This window comes from Chroicocephalus ridibundus, unplaced genomic scaffold, assembly GCF_963924245.1.
Source record: "Chroicocephalus ridibundus unplaced genomic scaffold, bChrRid1.1 SCAFFOLD_84, whole genome shotgun sequence".
Taxonomy (NCBI): Eukaryota; Metazoa; Chordata; class Aves; order Charadriiformes; family Laridae; genus Chroicocephalus; species Chroicocephalus ridibundus.
This window is the reverse complement of record NW_026961297.1, coordinates 210,017-225,251: the sequence shown is the minus strand read 5'-3', so window position 1 is coordinate 225,251 and position 15,235 is coordinate 210,017. Positions and strand designations below refer to the sequence as shown.

Genomic DNA, 15,235 nt, shown 5'->3' with positions numbered 1-15,235 from the left:
ATGGTTTCAAAGGCAGTACTGTCTCAAAATTTCAAAGTCGCTGGTGTTCATGTTACATAGAGTACCACTTGGTGGTCATTTGGAAGGCGCTTCTCCTTCTGTGTAACTTTCTTCTAGATTGGGTATAAATATTCCTGGGAAGCTAAACAGAAATGCTTTTCATTTAGATACAAGTCTTAGGCACGAGTTAGAAAACTGCTGACTGTAATGAAAATATATCAGCACTTAGTAGTATCCAATAATATAAAAAAAGCAATTCAGAACATCTTCAACTACATATATATGTGTGTGTGTCTATAAATAGGTATAAAGGTACAAGACGTACATGTATATAAACACAGACACATATACAGAAATATTAACAGCTTGAACTGTATTTGTAACTAACCTGAAATACTGCAGCAAAAGTTCATTCTGATGAACCATTAACATAGTAGTTTCCAACTTTTGGCTCTAACCACAGTTAAAATGTTAATACACCAAGCTAAACATTTTGCTATCCTAACCTTCTGCTGTCCTAGCTTTTTGCTATCTTTTTTGCTACCCTAATCAACACGTCAGAACCAAGAGCTCCTATGTGGGGACGATAAGAGTACCCTGCCTAGTGCAAAGCTATGCAGCTACCGAGCATGCCTGCAGCCACGAATCCTGGGCGCCTGTTGATGGTAATACTTCGCTGGATGGTAACATGTAGCAGATTGGAAATGCAGAAAAGGCAGGGGACCTTTGGGGGTCAGGCGCCGAATCATCGCCGCAAGGTTCTGACTTTTGCTGGAGAGGAGTGCCCTGATGAGCAGCGATAAAAAGAAGTGGACGATGGCGGTGGGAGTTTCACGGGGCTCACGGCTTCTCTCTCCTGCAGCTTCCAGAGAAGCTCTTCGTTAGTCCTGCTCAGCTTCTTCTTCTCCTCCACTTCTTTCTCAAGGTATTCTTGGAGATTAGCGTTCTCCTCTGACAGTTGCCTGGAGAGGTAAGCAGGACAACATGTAAGGTGGTGGAATTAATGCAGCCAGTTCTGCACAAGAGGCAGGGCCAGGCAGGACCCCCAGCACCTCCCTCCATCCCATCCCATCCCATCCCATCCCATCCCATCCCATCCCATCCCATCCCATCCCGTCCCGTCCCGTCCCGTCGTGTCACGTCTCATTCCGTCCCTAGAATCACAGAATCGTAGAATAGTTTGGGCTGAAACGGACCTTTAAAGGTCATCTAGCCCAACCCCCCTGCAACGAGCAGGGACATCTTCAACTAGATCAGGTTGCTCACAACCTGACCTTGAATGTGTCCAGGGATGGGGCATCTACAACCTCTCCGGGCAACCTGTGCCAGTGTTTCACCACCCTCATTGTAAAAACTTTCTTCCTTATATGTAATCTGACTCTACCCTTTTTTAGTTTAAAACCATTACCCCTTGTCCTATCACAACAGGCCCTTGCTAAAAAGCTTGTCCCCATCTTTCTTATAAGCCCCCTTTAAGTACTGAAAGGCTGCAGTAAGGTCTCACCTAACCAGGTGACTGGTTTTAAAAAAGACAGGGCAGTGCAGGCAGGCTGCGGGACCTGACAGACAAGTGTTTGGGGCATGTGCTGGCAACACCACCATCCTGGAGGATGCATGCAGGAACACCTAGCTTCTGCAGCCCCATTACGCTTGGGCAGGAGCAGGTAAGCAGGGAGACGTTTGAGCAGAAAAGTAGCCAGATGCCTGTGAACACACCTTACAGCATGTGGACACGTCCTCCAGAGAGACCTGCTTTGGCACGTGGATGGAGAAAGGAGCTTATCGCACTTATTTTAGCCTCGTGCACATTGCGCTGGTAATTTACACTGTGTCACCTAAGGTGACGTGACCGGACACAGGCAGAGCCACCTTCATGCCACATGGAGACAGCGGCAGCTCGCACAGCCCAGCAGTGCCGGCATCCTTTAGCAGAGACTCTGCCTTCAGCCCAGCCAACCTGCATCTGCCTCTGCTGCGCCAGGGGCAGGGAGATGGGCAGATGCAGCGTTGCTGCTTCTAAAAGGCAGAGATGCCCGTTCAGCCCCTCTTCATCATTCAGACAGAAGAAGGAAGAGAGGCAATGTAAAAGCAAATGTGTTCTCACTATTGAGTTTGTATCTTGAGATATATGCTCCAATTTTAGACCTAACCTATCCCCAGCACTGCAGACTTAGGATCAGACGCGTTCCTCTGCCAGCCTCCCTGCAGTTTGAGGAGCTGTAACAAATCACAGCCATAAAGCCACAGAGGTCTGCAGGGGCACACTGACATGGTAGGGATGCAGGGGAAAGCACTTGAGTCGTGCCCTCAACTCATGTTAAAGCCTCTCCCAAAAGGCTGAGAGGTCAGTAGGTGCCTAGGTTATGCCAACAGAGACCAGACACCCTCCTGGTCATCTTCATCTCTAGGGTGCTGGAAACAACCATTCCTCAAACATCCCCAGTCCAGAGAACCAAGAAAATGCTGGTTAATTTGGAGGGAGAATCTGAGATGTTGGGAAATCAGATGATTCATTCAAGCACTTGGGGAAGTCCCAGCAGAGATTCTGTGGAGTTCCTGTGCCCAAAGCTGGTGCATGATCTACCTGCAAGGCTCTTCTCCCTTCCTTTGAACCTGCCCTTGGCTTATGATTGGAAATAGCTCTGTAGTGCGCCCCTCGGCCCCCTGATGCCTCCAGGACCCCCATCCTGGCCGTGCTGCAAAGGCTGGCTTTGCTCTTGTCCTCATCCCTCCTGCTCCCCTCCCTCCTCTTGCTGCTGCTGGGCTGCCACGGCCGCGTGGGCTCCCAAACTGCAAATCAACAGAAATAGCTCTAATCCGCGCTGTTCCCCGGCAAGGGCAGCTCCCTGAGCTCGTTCACCCTGCACTTCCCAGGCAGTGCCAGCACAACAGAAACGAGCAGCTGGGGTGGCTACCGCTGCCAGGAAAACACATGTTTTAACAACGCCAGCTTCAAAGCCCTGTCTGATGCTGTCCCCAAACTGCTACTGCTGAAAATGACTGTCCTCTAAGTTGACTTTTCAGGCCGACCTCAAATTCAGAATTTCTCCTGGTAGATGTTCTTCGAAACCAGTACCTACACAGTTACAGGCACGAAGCAAAGCGCTGCAGCCGGCTGCTGGCAGGGGGTGGAGGGTGCTATTCGCCCAGCCGAGGGCAGGGAGCTGCTGCGCAGGGAGACACCAAGCACCGAAGCAGGCACCCTGGCTGCCGTCACAGGCCTGGAGAGAGACTGCCACTTCCAGACCACAATTTGTCCAGTCCAAAAGCGGGTGTCCCAAACTGGTCTGGTGAACCAGACCTTAAAAATTCCTGCTTTTCCTCCCCGGGCACAGAAAGGCTGTATGTAGATACCCTCCTCAGACAGCGACACGTGTGTTACAGCTATTTACAATCAGGCGTGATGAAACATAATCCTCAGCCCAACCTGAATGTTAGTACAAGCAATGCTGCCTTTTAAAAATATCTACACGCAAGAGACAATTTTTTTAAAAGGCTAAACCGTTAATAGAGGAGGCACCGGAAAGATAAAAACTAAATTGAAACCAGAGATGAGACACCAAAGCCTTAAAAAGTCAGCTAAAACTTAGATTGCATTTTAGGCCAATGGCATCATTTGGGGCAACAGTGACAGCTGGTGTGTTGGGACAAGTTCAGCTCCAGCGTCTCCCCCTGGTACCCTTTCTGCCTGGCTCCAGCTGCCGTCTCTTCCCTTACAGCAGACTATGAACTCTCTGGGACAGGGACTGTCCTACCCTTCTCTATTTCTACACTACCTAACACACGGAGCCGTGTCACCCTTATCAGGTTGTGACAAGGGTGCAAATAGACAGTGCAGATGAAAAAACCCACCTAAGGATAACCCTGCCTGAGTGACAGTGGCACCGTGATGATGTCTCTTCTGAAATTGCCCCATTTCCCACCTTTGTTACCCACTGACTGAGGGGTCTCAGGGCACTGACACTGAGATCAGAAGCCACCGGCAACTTTGCTCTCAGCAGCATGTCAAAATCATGGAACTACACAGACAGATATGTGGCATTCCTTAAGTTAGAGTAAGCAAACCCCGATATAAAACGGATTGTTTAATAAAACAAGCAGATCAGGACACCAATAGACGTTCAGGAGGAAGTAAGTTTTTCCCCTTCTGAAATAAGTGTCAGCCGTGGGCAGTCAAGATCTGCAGTCTCCTTTCAGGCTCAGGCAGATTGCAAATACCAGCACAAACCTTGTTATGACAGTGTTTTGCTCAATTCTGGCTCTGAGTTCTTCATTCTGCTGTTGCAGCATGGTGATTTTCTCTTCCAGTTTAAAATTTTTCTCAACCTGCAACAAAAGAAGGTTCGTTAAGTCTGAAGAAAGCCCAACACCTGATCCAAGAGGATTTGTTCTTTATCTTTATTTGTCCCTAGAGCAAATTCTAAAATCTGGGGATAGATGGATGTGGTCATCTTGAGATGCAGCTAAGACTTAGAGGTCTGACTCACACCACATCATACTGGTGAAGCAAGTGGGGTCATCAGCAGAGCATGGAGTGGAGGCAGAGCTGAACCAACCCTTACTTCTAACTGAGGAAAAGGAGGTTCTTAGTCTTGTCAGCACAAATGAAACGTCTTCCTTGATGATGCCCTGACAACTTTCATCCCTCAGGCGCCAGCGTTACCAGCTGTTGTTGTGGACAGGGAGCTGGTGGCACCTGGGAAGCATGGGGATGCCCAGCATGAAGAGGACACTGTAGTGGGAGTGGTCAGCCCACTTCATCATATCGATGAAGGAGGAATGCCAGGTGGTATGATGTGCCTCATCCAGCTCAACTAACCCCATTGGACATAAATGTCTGGTATCCAGCCTCTAGGATTGTGATTCCATGGGTATGGGGAGGAAGGAGTTACCCACCAGGGCGGATTACGCCCAGAAGCAGCCTTAGATGGCTGCTGCATTCACATGAGGTGGGCTGCCCTTTGGAGACACTTCCCTCCACTGCTGGCAGTGTTGGCTTAAATGACAGGCTTAAACTAGTCATTTAACTTTAAGCTACAATTAAATGACATTAATCCCATCCCAAGCATAGGTAGCTTTTCCTCAGGACAGTTCAAGGACAAAGTTTGAGCATGTCAATAGCAGTGTATTAAAACATCAGTAAAATGTAGCACAGCCTCAGATGCCCTCTTTTCCCCAAGTTTTGAATATGACATAATTTATCACCTTAGTTCTTGGTTTTCCAGCAGTTTGAATTTTGCTGGATTCAACGCTTTTGGAAGAAAACAAGATATCACAGGGTAACCTTATTTCTGTGTGAGCTCGGTTATTCAATTTCCCAACCTTTTATAAAGAACCAAAATATTGTGCACAGGAGTTTGCAATAACTCACACTTCATGGTGGAGACATCAGTTTTGTGCAGTGGTTCCCAGTCTATGCAGGTAACTGTAAAGGATACTCCCGATTCTTAGATATTCTGGCCTCTCCCCGTATATTTTGTTAGAGCAGCACAAGGATTCTGGCCCTGTTTTGAAATGCTCTGAGAGAGGCATCACTACCATGGCTAGCCTCTCTGCTTCCTCAGTAGTTCTAATAAGTAGTAGCTATGCCAGCATGAAGCATGGAAGAGATCTGTGCATCTCCTTCCCCCTCCACTGCAACCCTCACCCTATACCACTCCTCTCCTGCCACCTTCATTTCTAGCCTCCCTTAGGGAGGACAAGGAGCCAAGCCTGACCCTGTATTTGAAATGCCCTCCTGCTCCCTTGTGAGGCACCCCATCTTTCAGAGCATTTGGAGATGCCCTGAAGATGTTCTTGCACCTACAAAGGTAACTCTTTAAAGAGAAAGCAGTTGTGCCTTTGGACAACAGTAGGGCCAGTGTTTTACTGTGATAAAAGGCAGGAGCAGGCCTGTGTGCTCACATGGGGTTAATTAGCAAAAGCAGCAAAATGACCAGGAACTATGCAGGTTGTTGTTTGGGATTTTTTGTTTTTTCAGTATAACACTACAGCGCATGTTTTCAGATGCTGGCTTTGCTCCAGGAGCAGCGTGTTGGAAGGAGCACAGTTAACAAGCCTCAGTTGCAGAGGCACTTCTCTCTACTTTCACTTACTCAAGCATCTGTTCAGCAAAATCACCATCAGAGTTCTCCAATTTCCCCGTAAATGGAAACAAATCTTGCTGAATGCTGTGCTGACCCAGCTGTTCTGGCTCCCCAGCTGAGGTGGTGCCTCATCCTCTCACCACGCCACACGTTTACTGTCACTGTAGGATATGCCTTACAAAATCAATCCCCTTTCCAACAAAAAAATGTAATTGATGGTGAACCGGGGAGTTCTTCGTTAGGGACCCCGACAAGCAAAGGATGAGAAAACAGCACAGGCTGCAGAAAAGCATCGCTTTAGGGTTGGAGAGACCTTTCCCAGCATAGGGACTGCTTGCTGAATATCGCTAATTCATACTCGCGGCTGGGAGCTCCCTAAATGCCTGCACAAGCAGCAGCAAGACACACACATCTCAATCTTCCTCCACTTGTCCTTTCCAGCCCTGAACCTGACTCCTGTTGGGGCACATGGTGCAGGCTGGTGTACAAAATAAAGCCCTGGCCTTCCACAAAGTTCCCCTTCCTCCATTCTTCCTACACCACTTGCCTCACTGGCTAACGTAACAGGCTGAGCCGGTATTGCATGAAAAAGCAATAGAGATCAACGGATGTGTAGGAGAAATCAAGGGATGGGATAAGATCCCAATTTCTGAGTGAAAACCTGACACATGGTACAGTAGAATCAGCTACGCAGGCTGACAGTGGAACAGCACAATACATAGCCATTTATGAACCTCTTTGTGTCTTTCCCCAACACCATGTGTTGTCTCACCCTTTTTAAGTTCATCTGCTGTAACCAAACTTTTACTTTATCATCTCTGTGACGTCTCCTCTGGAGGAAAAATGACAACTCACCTGCATTTCTAGCTCCATAATCATCTTCTCCTGTTGGTGAATCTGATGGTTCTTCATTTCCAGAACATGTTTGAAGCTCTTCAGATCTTCTTCTAAGTGCAGATACGGAGCTCGTACAATCTAGGAAATATACCAGTGATTTGGATACATATCAGTCATAAATGCATCTTCCACCATAAGATAAAGTTTCCTCAATGCGGAGGAAATTTCTCAAAGTGGTTTGAGAGTCTCAGTGATGTGAAAACCACCTGGACTTGGGCCTCCACAGCCCATCCGAACCCTGATATTCTCCTTGAGACCATCCCTTTGGCTGGATAGCTAGTGGTACCTTTCTTTTGACCAGCCTCATGGCTAGAAGAATGGGCTGCCAGGTTGTTCAGCAACCTCATTCCTACTCATAGCTTGGGAATTGCATGAGCTGTTTTATGACTGTGCAGGTATTTTGGCTTAGGAAAAGTACAAACCCGAAACTGAGGAAACTGGAAAAGGGGGCTGGAAGGGAAAACTACAGTGTTCTGCCTTGCCTGCATCACTGCATCACGGTGCCCGTTAACAAAGATCAGATCCAGTGGGAAAAAATTCCTCCTCTGCTTGAGAACTTCAGAGGTAGGGGACACCAGGGTTCGATTCATGGGCAAAAGATGTGCTCTGAATTACACTGATGAAATACTGTTGCTGACTTAAGCTGTTTGTATTTTTCCCAGTGAACTGCCTGGCGGTACTCAGCATTAACATCACTGTGACACAGCAGAATTTGTCCTTTCACATAAATCAGTACAGTGGAGGTGGAAAGGGACAGATGCTCCCTGTGTCCCATGGCCAAACCTGTTCCAGACATTTGTGCTCCTTTCCTAAGGAGTGCTCTCACCTAAAAACTCACTGAGCCCTTTCCTCACCCCACTGTTTTTCTTCTGTCCCCCCTGTCCTGTTGATGCAACTGCCGATGGGGTTGTGCTGTGAACACACTGAAATGCCCCAAGTTAAAAGAAACCTCTTTTTGGAGGGTCATTTCAGTGTTATTTATTTCATTTCAGATAAATAATTGCAGTGTGTGTTTACTTACACACTGTAAATAAGCAGCATGGCCCCCATAGACAGCAGCTGAATAAATATTTCATATGACAGGGCTGTCCCCTGCAAGCCCAGAAAAAAATGAGGGGATACAGAGGATATCAAAGAAGTTAGTTCAGAAGGCACTCAACAACAAAAAAAAGAAACCTAAATGTGAAAAGACAAAAAGTAAAGAGAGGAAGAAGGGAAAGAAGAATAGACAACAGTAAGGATGTACTAGATGGAGTTAATGAAATGTGAAATGTGTTGGAAATAGAGCTACAAAGGCTGGGTGAAAGAATAAAGAAAAAGAAGTAAAATCAGAAAATTATGAACCTAGACTAAGATTTCTGACTCCTCGTCAAAGCTAACTGGGGTCTTGGTTGGGACCTGCCCCCCAGTCCCTGGGGTAAGGATCCCATTGCCATCCACTTAATCGCATGATGTGAGTCATACTTAGAAACATGTATCTTGATGACCGTACAGTTATAGTCGCCATCTACCTTCAGCTGTTCCTCGGTGTTTTTCTTCAGAGCCTCTTCAAATCGGTCTGCTTTGGCCTTCAGAGATTGGTTCTGGAAGGTGAGGGTGTCTACCTGGTCCTGGACGGGAGACACATCAACCGTGTTATCACCCCTCTTACATTCATACAAGTCAATCTGCACTGAGAAACCACCAGGGGAGTCGAACAAGGCTTAGAAACTTCTGCAAGGTGGTATGTTTTATGCAAGGCCACTTGAACATACAGTGATAACCCAGTGCCTCAGGAAATCCCAAAATCTCTGCAACGCCTGAGGCTGGCTGACGCTAACTGGAACTAGTTCATGAAGTTTCTTGGATGCTAAATCACGCCATCACCTTGGGCTGGATGAGAACGAGCATGTCCTTCCTTAAGTGAGCTGGCATTTACTATCACAGGCATGAAAGAGATCATTTGTGCGGTCCCTAGAGCCTGAATGAGGCGGTAGCTACCCCGTCCCTGCTTCCTTCACCTTTCTGGGCTTCTAACATGGTAACACGCAACGATGAATTAGTGGTGTGGGCTTTAAAAGATCGTCATTTCATCTCAGAGCTATACACAGGAACAACACGTTATTTTAAGCAATCATATTTTTGTTACCTCTCTATATACAACATCTGTAAAAGCCACAGTTGCCGTGAAATTGGTATTCTTATCTTTCATACGTGTAATTTCTTGGCCATAACAGTACATCAGTGCTCATTGCAAAACTGCTGACACGCCTCAAACTGTCACAGCCGCCTGAGGAAGGCAGTGGCAGTTGCTGGGTGCAACGATATGTGCTCGTCAGGGGTTTTAAAAAGTGCAATTCATCTCTGCCTAGGAAATCAAACAGCGCTTGCATTATTTGCTGTGGCATTTTCATTTGTTCACACAAGATTTCCAAACTTAGCATGAATCCCAGGGGCATGTTTCTGCCCTCCACTCCTTGGGATTTCTTCATCTAGAGAGTGAGAACAGCATGGAGTTGTTAGAAGGACTGAAAAAGCCAAGATGATCTTGAGCTTGGTGTTAAATAGTGGGATGTGGGAGATATGATGGGCAGGGCTGATCCTGGCCAGCCACAGCCTGGCTGCACAGCAGGGCCAGCCCCGGGGCATCCCTCACCAGGGACCGCATTGCCTTCCGGTGGGAATGGCGACGTGTCTACACGCGGGACTGGCTCCTCTGTCTTCAGGCAGTGGGAAAGAGTTGAGAGCACAGGCACAGGGCCAGGCAGGGAGAGGCGAGCGTTTCTGAGCCCCGGGGGTGTCTGCCCGAGGGTAGCACGTAGAGAAGGTGATGCTCACAGGCACGGCAGGTGCTGGAGCTCTCCCCACCATGCAGGGAAGAGCTCATCTTTGCTCCTTATGCTGGGCCAGCCGCCAGCAGGGTCAAAAGGACATTTCGTTGCTTTATCCAGCTGCCTTTTCCTCCCTTTAGGTTTTCCCTCTCTCCTCTTTCAGATAGTATTTTGCTGAACCAGCCAAGGCAGGGGAGGAAAAAACCTGAGGGGGCACCTTTGCTGCCAGATCCCAGTTTGGCCGGGCAGAGGACAAGAGGTACTAGAGCTGGTAAGAAGCAGCCGGCAATGGGGCTGGGGCTGCCCCGTCAGCTGCTCCACAACATCATTCCAGGGGTGGGGAATAACAAAACTGCTAACCTGGAGTGACAGCCGCAGCTTTTCAAAATTCTCTTCTAATTGTGCCTTTTCCAGCTCGTGAGCAGTATTCAGTTCTGGGGGAAGACACACAGACACGACACTGCTAAGTGAAATCCAGCAAGCCAGGGTCCAAGAGCACAGACATCAGGAGCCAAGCGCAATTCGGGATGGAGTTTTAGGGCATGGAGGTTGAGTAGGAAACTGGTCGTAATCTACTCTGTGACCTTAGGTGAATTGTTTTGAGCATCAGGATTTCCTGCCCTTTCGGTGGCTGCGGGTACCTCTATTTCTACACGAACAGATTCTGACTTTTCAGAACTGCTCAGAATTCCCGGCTCTCAGGGGCTCTGATCTGAAAAGGGTCAGTCTGACACACCCGTTCAGAGTGAATGTCCCCAAATCAAAGAGTTTTACACTGAATATACTTAAAAGCTTGGGTTGGAATTTCTTTGGGGAGATAGAGGGGCCAGTAACTGGGATGCAAAAATACATGTGATAGTACTTCTCCAGGAGCTGTGGCGAATGACCCGTGAGGTTTATTGCATCAGTGAGACTGACAGACCCCGAAGAGAAAAAACTCCTCTATTTATATTACATGACTTAAGGTTTCCTTACTAGAACAACTCACACTGGACTTAATAATAACCAAAGCAGTATAAAGTTTAATCTCTAAACCAATGGCATCAAATTGTCATTCAGTACAGCAGTAGAACCTACCTTTTTGGTACTCGGACACTTTATTTTTTGTGTCTTTACCCCCAGATCTATGGGGTTTTTCCCTCGAACTATTGCTCGCTAGCCACAATAACAGCAATAATACTACTATTGCTCTAGTGCCCTGTACATGGCACCAGACGGCAGCTGCTGCAATGCCTTTTCCATGCACAGGAGGGCATTTCGTAGCCACACCAGGAGCAGGGAGTACAAACTTTGGCCACCAGAGCCCTGATAAACCGCTGCCAAGATTTATCGTCAGAAAATACTAACGCAAATGGACAGATATGAACATCCTCAAGCAAGGAACAGCTCTTCTTTTGTTATTTTCGAAATTGTATATGTTAATTTAAAAATCGTACGCTAGATGATACCATCTCTGCCTACGGGAAAGGGGAATAGGCTGTTCTCAGCTCAAGTTGTGCTGTCGACTGTGTCCCTAATTGACACAGTGCAGAGCTAAGCAATGTGGCTTGGTCTGGGGAAAGCTGTGGGAAAACCTACCAGAGCTATTTAAATATTAGACCATGCTTATATTTAAAAGAAAAAAAAAAAGAGGGCGATTGTACAGATATCTGCTAAATGTCAGCTAAAGCATGTACAAAGACATTTATTTAGATACTGAGCTGGTAGGGAGGAAGCAGCTCTCTCTGCAGCATCAAGTCCTGTGGAAAAACCATAACAAAAAATTAAGGTAACGGTGCTGAGGTGCAGATTTGCACCAGCATGTGGCTTTGATCAGCTCAGCATGGCCAGACTTGTGCTCCTGAAAATGATGAGTCTTGTTTTTAGAAGCAGTGTAGGCATTTAAGCACCTAAATTTGGAGATCTTCAATGAGCTCTAGCCTCCTGAACACCTCCTCAGGCTCTTGAGAAAAGTCTGGGTGTGAAGTGAGGTGGAACTTGGACTCTGTGTTCAGCAGCCCATGGAGAGAGCCTTATTGTTGTCGCAGAGACCCCTCCGATAGTCTCAGGTCCAAGTTAGATGCTGTACACACTGCATACAGCTCTCCCTCACCACTAGCACGAACCTGGTGGTCCACCCCACGTGAAAGCACTAGACCAACACGAACTTTCTCTATCATCTACTCTGGAGGAAGAAAATCCAGGTTTACACAATCTCACTACAGCGCTAATTTCCGCTCTGGAAGAGCTCTGTAGCCATTGGGTTGTCGCTGGCTTACCTCGAATCTTCCAGTCATTCTCATCCTGCAGTACTGTAATGGCAACTACGTGGTTATTTTCCAGCTGTAACAGTGCAGCCTCGTGTGAAGCTGTGATATCTTCCACCTGTTCCAACGACAATGGATGGAGACATGGAGACACGATTAGGCATGCTGTGGCACACTGACAAGCCACTGCGAAAGAGCTCCAGTGAGCTGAAAACAGTAAAGGGATCTACTGAGCGTGACACTTCCAGCACCTGAGCAGGTTTATTCATTACGAAACAGGCATGTCGACGCCTTGAGTGGTAGCGTGTAGTCACTGGTGGTAGCATTTTTGCTCTTTTAACTTAACGGTGATAAAAGAGGTACATAACAAAGCAAAAGGCCAAAAATCCCTTAAGCAAAAACAGCCATTCATGAAATGTTCATAAATCTCAACGTTCCGTTAATCTAAATTATATTAATGACCCGACTCCCTCTGATGGTCAGATAAACATAGACAGTTCTGAGCCACCCTGGTTTTTGTCTTCACGGCACTTTGCTGCAATGATGTTTATTGTAAGGTCTTGAATTAACTTCCATGGAAAGTGCCTATGAATTATTCATATCTGTAAAATACTTATTTCTAGAGAAACATTGACATTATTACTAGTGGGTATGCAAAATGAATTGCACTCTATCAACTGAGGTGCTCAATGCCTACTTTGCCTCAGTCTTTAGCTATTCCGTGGGCACCCAGCCTCATGAGCTAGGAGACAGGGAGGGGAAGCTGGACGAGGTCATCACAATTAAAGAGGAAGTGATCAGTGACCTGCTACACCGCTTGGATGCGTACAAGTCTATGGGACCGGATGGCTTACATCCAAGAGTGCTGAAAGAGTTGGCAGACATGCTCGCCAAGCCACTTTCCATTATCTACCTGAAGTCATGGCTAACTGGGGAGGTCCCAACGGACTGGAGGGTAGCAAATGTAGCACCCATCTGCAAAAAAGGCAGAAAGGAGGATCCGGGAAACTATAGGCTTGTCAGTCTGACCTGGGTAGCAGGGAAGGTCATGGAGCAGATCATCTTGAGCGCCATTACAAGTCATATAATGGACAACCAGGGGATCAGGCACAGTCAGCATGGGTTTAAGAAAGGCAGGTCCTGCCTGACGAACCGGATCTCCTTCTATGACAAGATGACCCAATTATTGGATGAGGGAAAGGCTGTGGACATTGTCTACCTAGGCTTTTGAAAAGCATTTGACACTGTCCCCCATAGAATTCTCATGGAAAAACTGGCGGCTCACGGCCTGGATGAGCATACGATCTGCTGGATCGAGCACTGGCTGGATGGGCGGTCCCAAAGAGTGGTGGTCAATGGAGTTAAATCCAGCCGGCGGCCGGTCACAAGTGGTGTCCCTCAGGGCTCGGTGTTGGGACCATTTCTGTTTAACATCTTTATTGACGACCTTGATAAGGACATAGAGTGTATCATCGGCAAGTTTGCAGATGACACGAAGCTAGGCGGGAGCGTTGATCTACATGAGGATAGGGAGGCTCTACAGAGAGACTTGGGTAGATTGGACCGATGGGCCAATGCTAATGGAATGTGCTTCAACAAGGCCAAGTGCCGGGTCCTGCACTTGGGCCACAACAACCCCATGCATCGCTACAGGCTTGGGGAAGTGTGGCTGGAGAGCTGCCTGGCAGAAAAGGACCTGGGGGTTCTAATTGACAAGGGGCTGAACATGAGCCAGCAGTGTGCCCAGGTGGCCAAGAGGGCCAATGCCATCCTGGCTTGTATTAGAAATAGTGTGACCAGCAGAAGGAGGGAGGTGATTGTCCCCCTGTACTCAGCACTGGTGTGGCCACACCTTGAGTATTGTGTCCAGTTCTGGGCACCTCAATCCGAGAGAGATATCGAGGTGCTGCAGCGAGTGCAGAGGAGGTGTTAAGGGATATGGTGTAAGGGAGAACTTTGTAGGGTGGGGTTGATGGTTGGACTCGATGATCCCAAGGGTCTTTTCCAACCTAAATGATTCTATGATTCTACACTTTTACATGAAAAAGAGTATCTACGAAGTCGCTTATACCCAAATTCCTGTGTCCTCTTGAATCGTGTGTTTGGAGTCCACATCTAATAAACTGATGAATGATATGACAGAACCTTTGTGCAGACACATGAGTTTTCATGCGGGTGTGGAAGTAACCAAGGTGACGGTGAGGCTACAAAACCTTCTCCCGCTCTCATATTGAGGCCAGAAAGAGGTCCTGCTGCTGCAGGCTGCCCAGCAAACTGCACCCCACCACACGCAGCCATAAGGGGAGCAGGGGAGGCAGCTGGAAGAGGGCAGTGGGCAGCCTGTGCTCGGGTGCACCCGATGGGTTTGGGGCTCCTTCGGTACATTGCTTGTGACTAGACTTGGCTAAAGGCAAAGCCAGATCCCTAACAATGGTGTTTTGATATGCATCGTTAAAGAAGATACAGAGAAAAGCAGTGATCAAGGTTAAGTCAGTGGTCCAGAGCAGTTTCTGAATGCAAGGCATCGATTTGCTTTTCTGGGTTTTGTAATCACAGTGATCTTATTCTCTACATTTAACACGTTCTCTGTGATATCTGGGAATTCAGAGGATCAAACTATTTCACTTTTATAATGAAACAGCTGTTCATTGCAAAGTGACTTGACTTGAAACAGCTTTTTTCCTCACTCTTATGTTAAATAATGGTAGAAAGTTACTGCAGCTGAGCATGTCTTGACTGGAATAAGTGTTATTTCACTGTGTCTAACTGTCAAATGTATGTGTTAGATTATCCAACAGAAGCAAATTTTCCAACTGTATTGGAGAAAGCATGCTCTTAGAATGAAAGACAGGCATTTAAAGTTATCCAAACTCATTTTCACAATAATATGGGAGACAATTCAGTGGTGAAGAACTGTTTGCAAAACAATGGAGACTCAGCCTGCTGATATATTGCATGAAAGAGCAGGGGAAGGGGGGCCCATGACTCAATGGGCTACTAACGGGATAGAGAATATCACTTGACTTTTCCCAGAGCACCATGTCCTTGTATACCGTGTCTGTGCGCTGAACCCTCATGAGCATCGCCATGTTCTTTACCTCTCCCTTGCTTAAGTCTTTATTCATACTCTTAATTGCTTCTCAGCTGAGCAGCTCCCCATAGGAATGATTACGCTCAACTCCAACGCCTTCACAAG

General features: G+C 47.2%; 1 protein-coding gene across 1 annotated transcript in view; it reads right to left on the bottom strand.

The window, feature by feature from the left end:
* Positions 1-662: 662 nt before the first annotated feature.
* LOC134509218 (microtubule-associated tumor suppressor candidate 2-like) overlaps positions 663-15,235 on the bottom strand; it is a 28,203-nt gene continuing 13,630 nt past the window's right edge. The window contains exons 4-9 of the mRNA XM_063321695.1: positions 12,052-12,157; positions 10,154-10,227; positions 8,495-8,593; positions 6,942-7,061; positions 4,229-4,326; positions 663-962 (exon numbers count right to left, since the gene is read on the bottom strand). Of these exons, the coding sequence (XP_063177765.1) occupies positions 746-962; positions 4,229-4,326; positions 6,942-7,061; positions 8,495-8,593; positions 10,154-10,227; positions 12,052-12,157 (714 nt within the window). The 3' untranslated portion in view covers positions 663-745. The remainder of the gene's footprint in view (positions 963-4,228; positions 4,327-6,941; positions 7,062-8,494; positions 8,594-10,153; positions 10,228-12,051; positions 12,158-15,235) is intronic.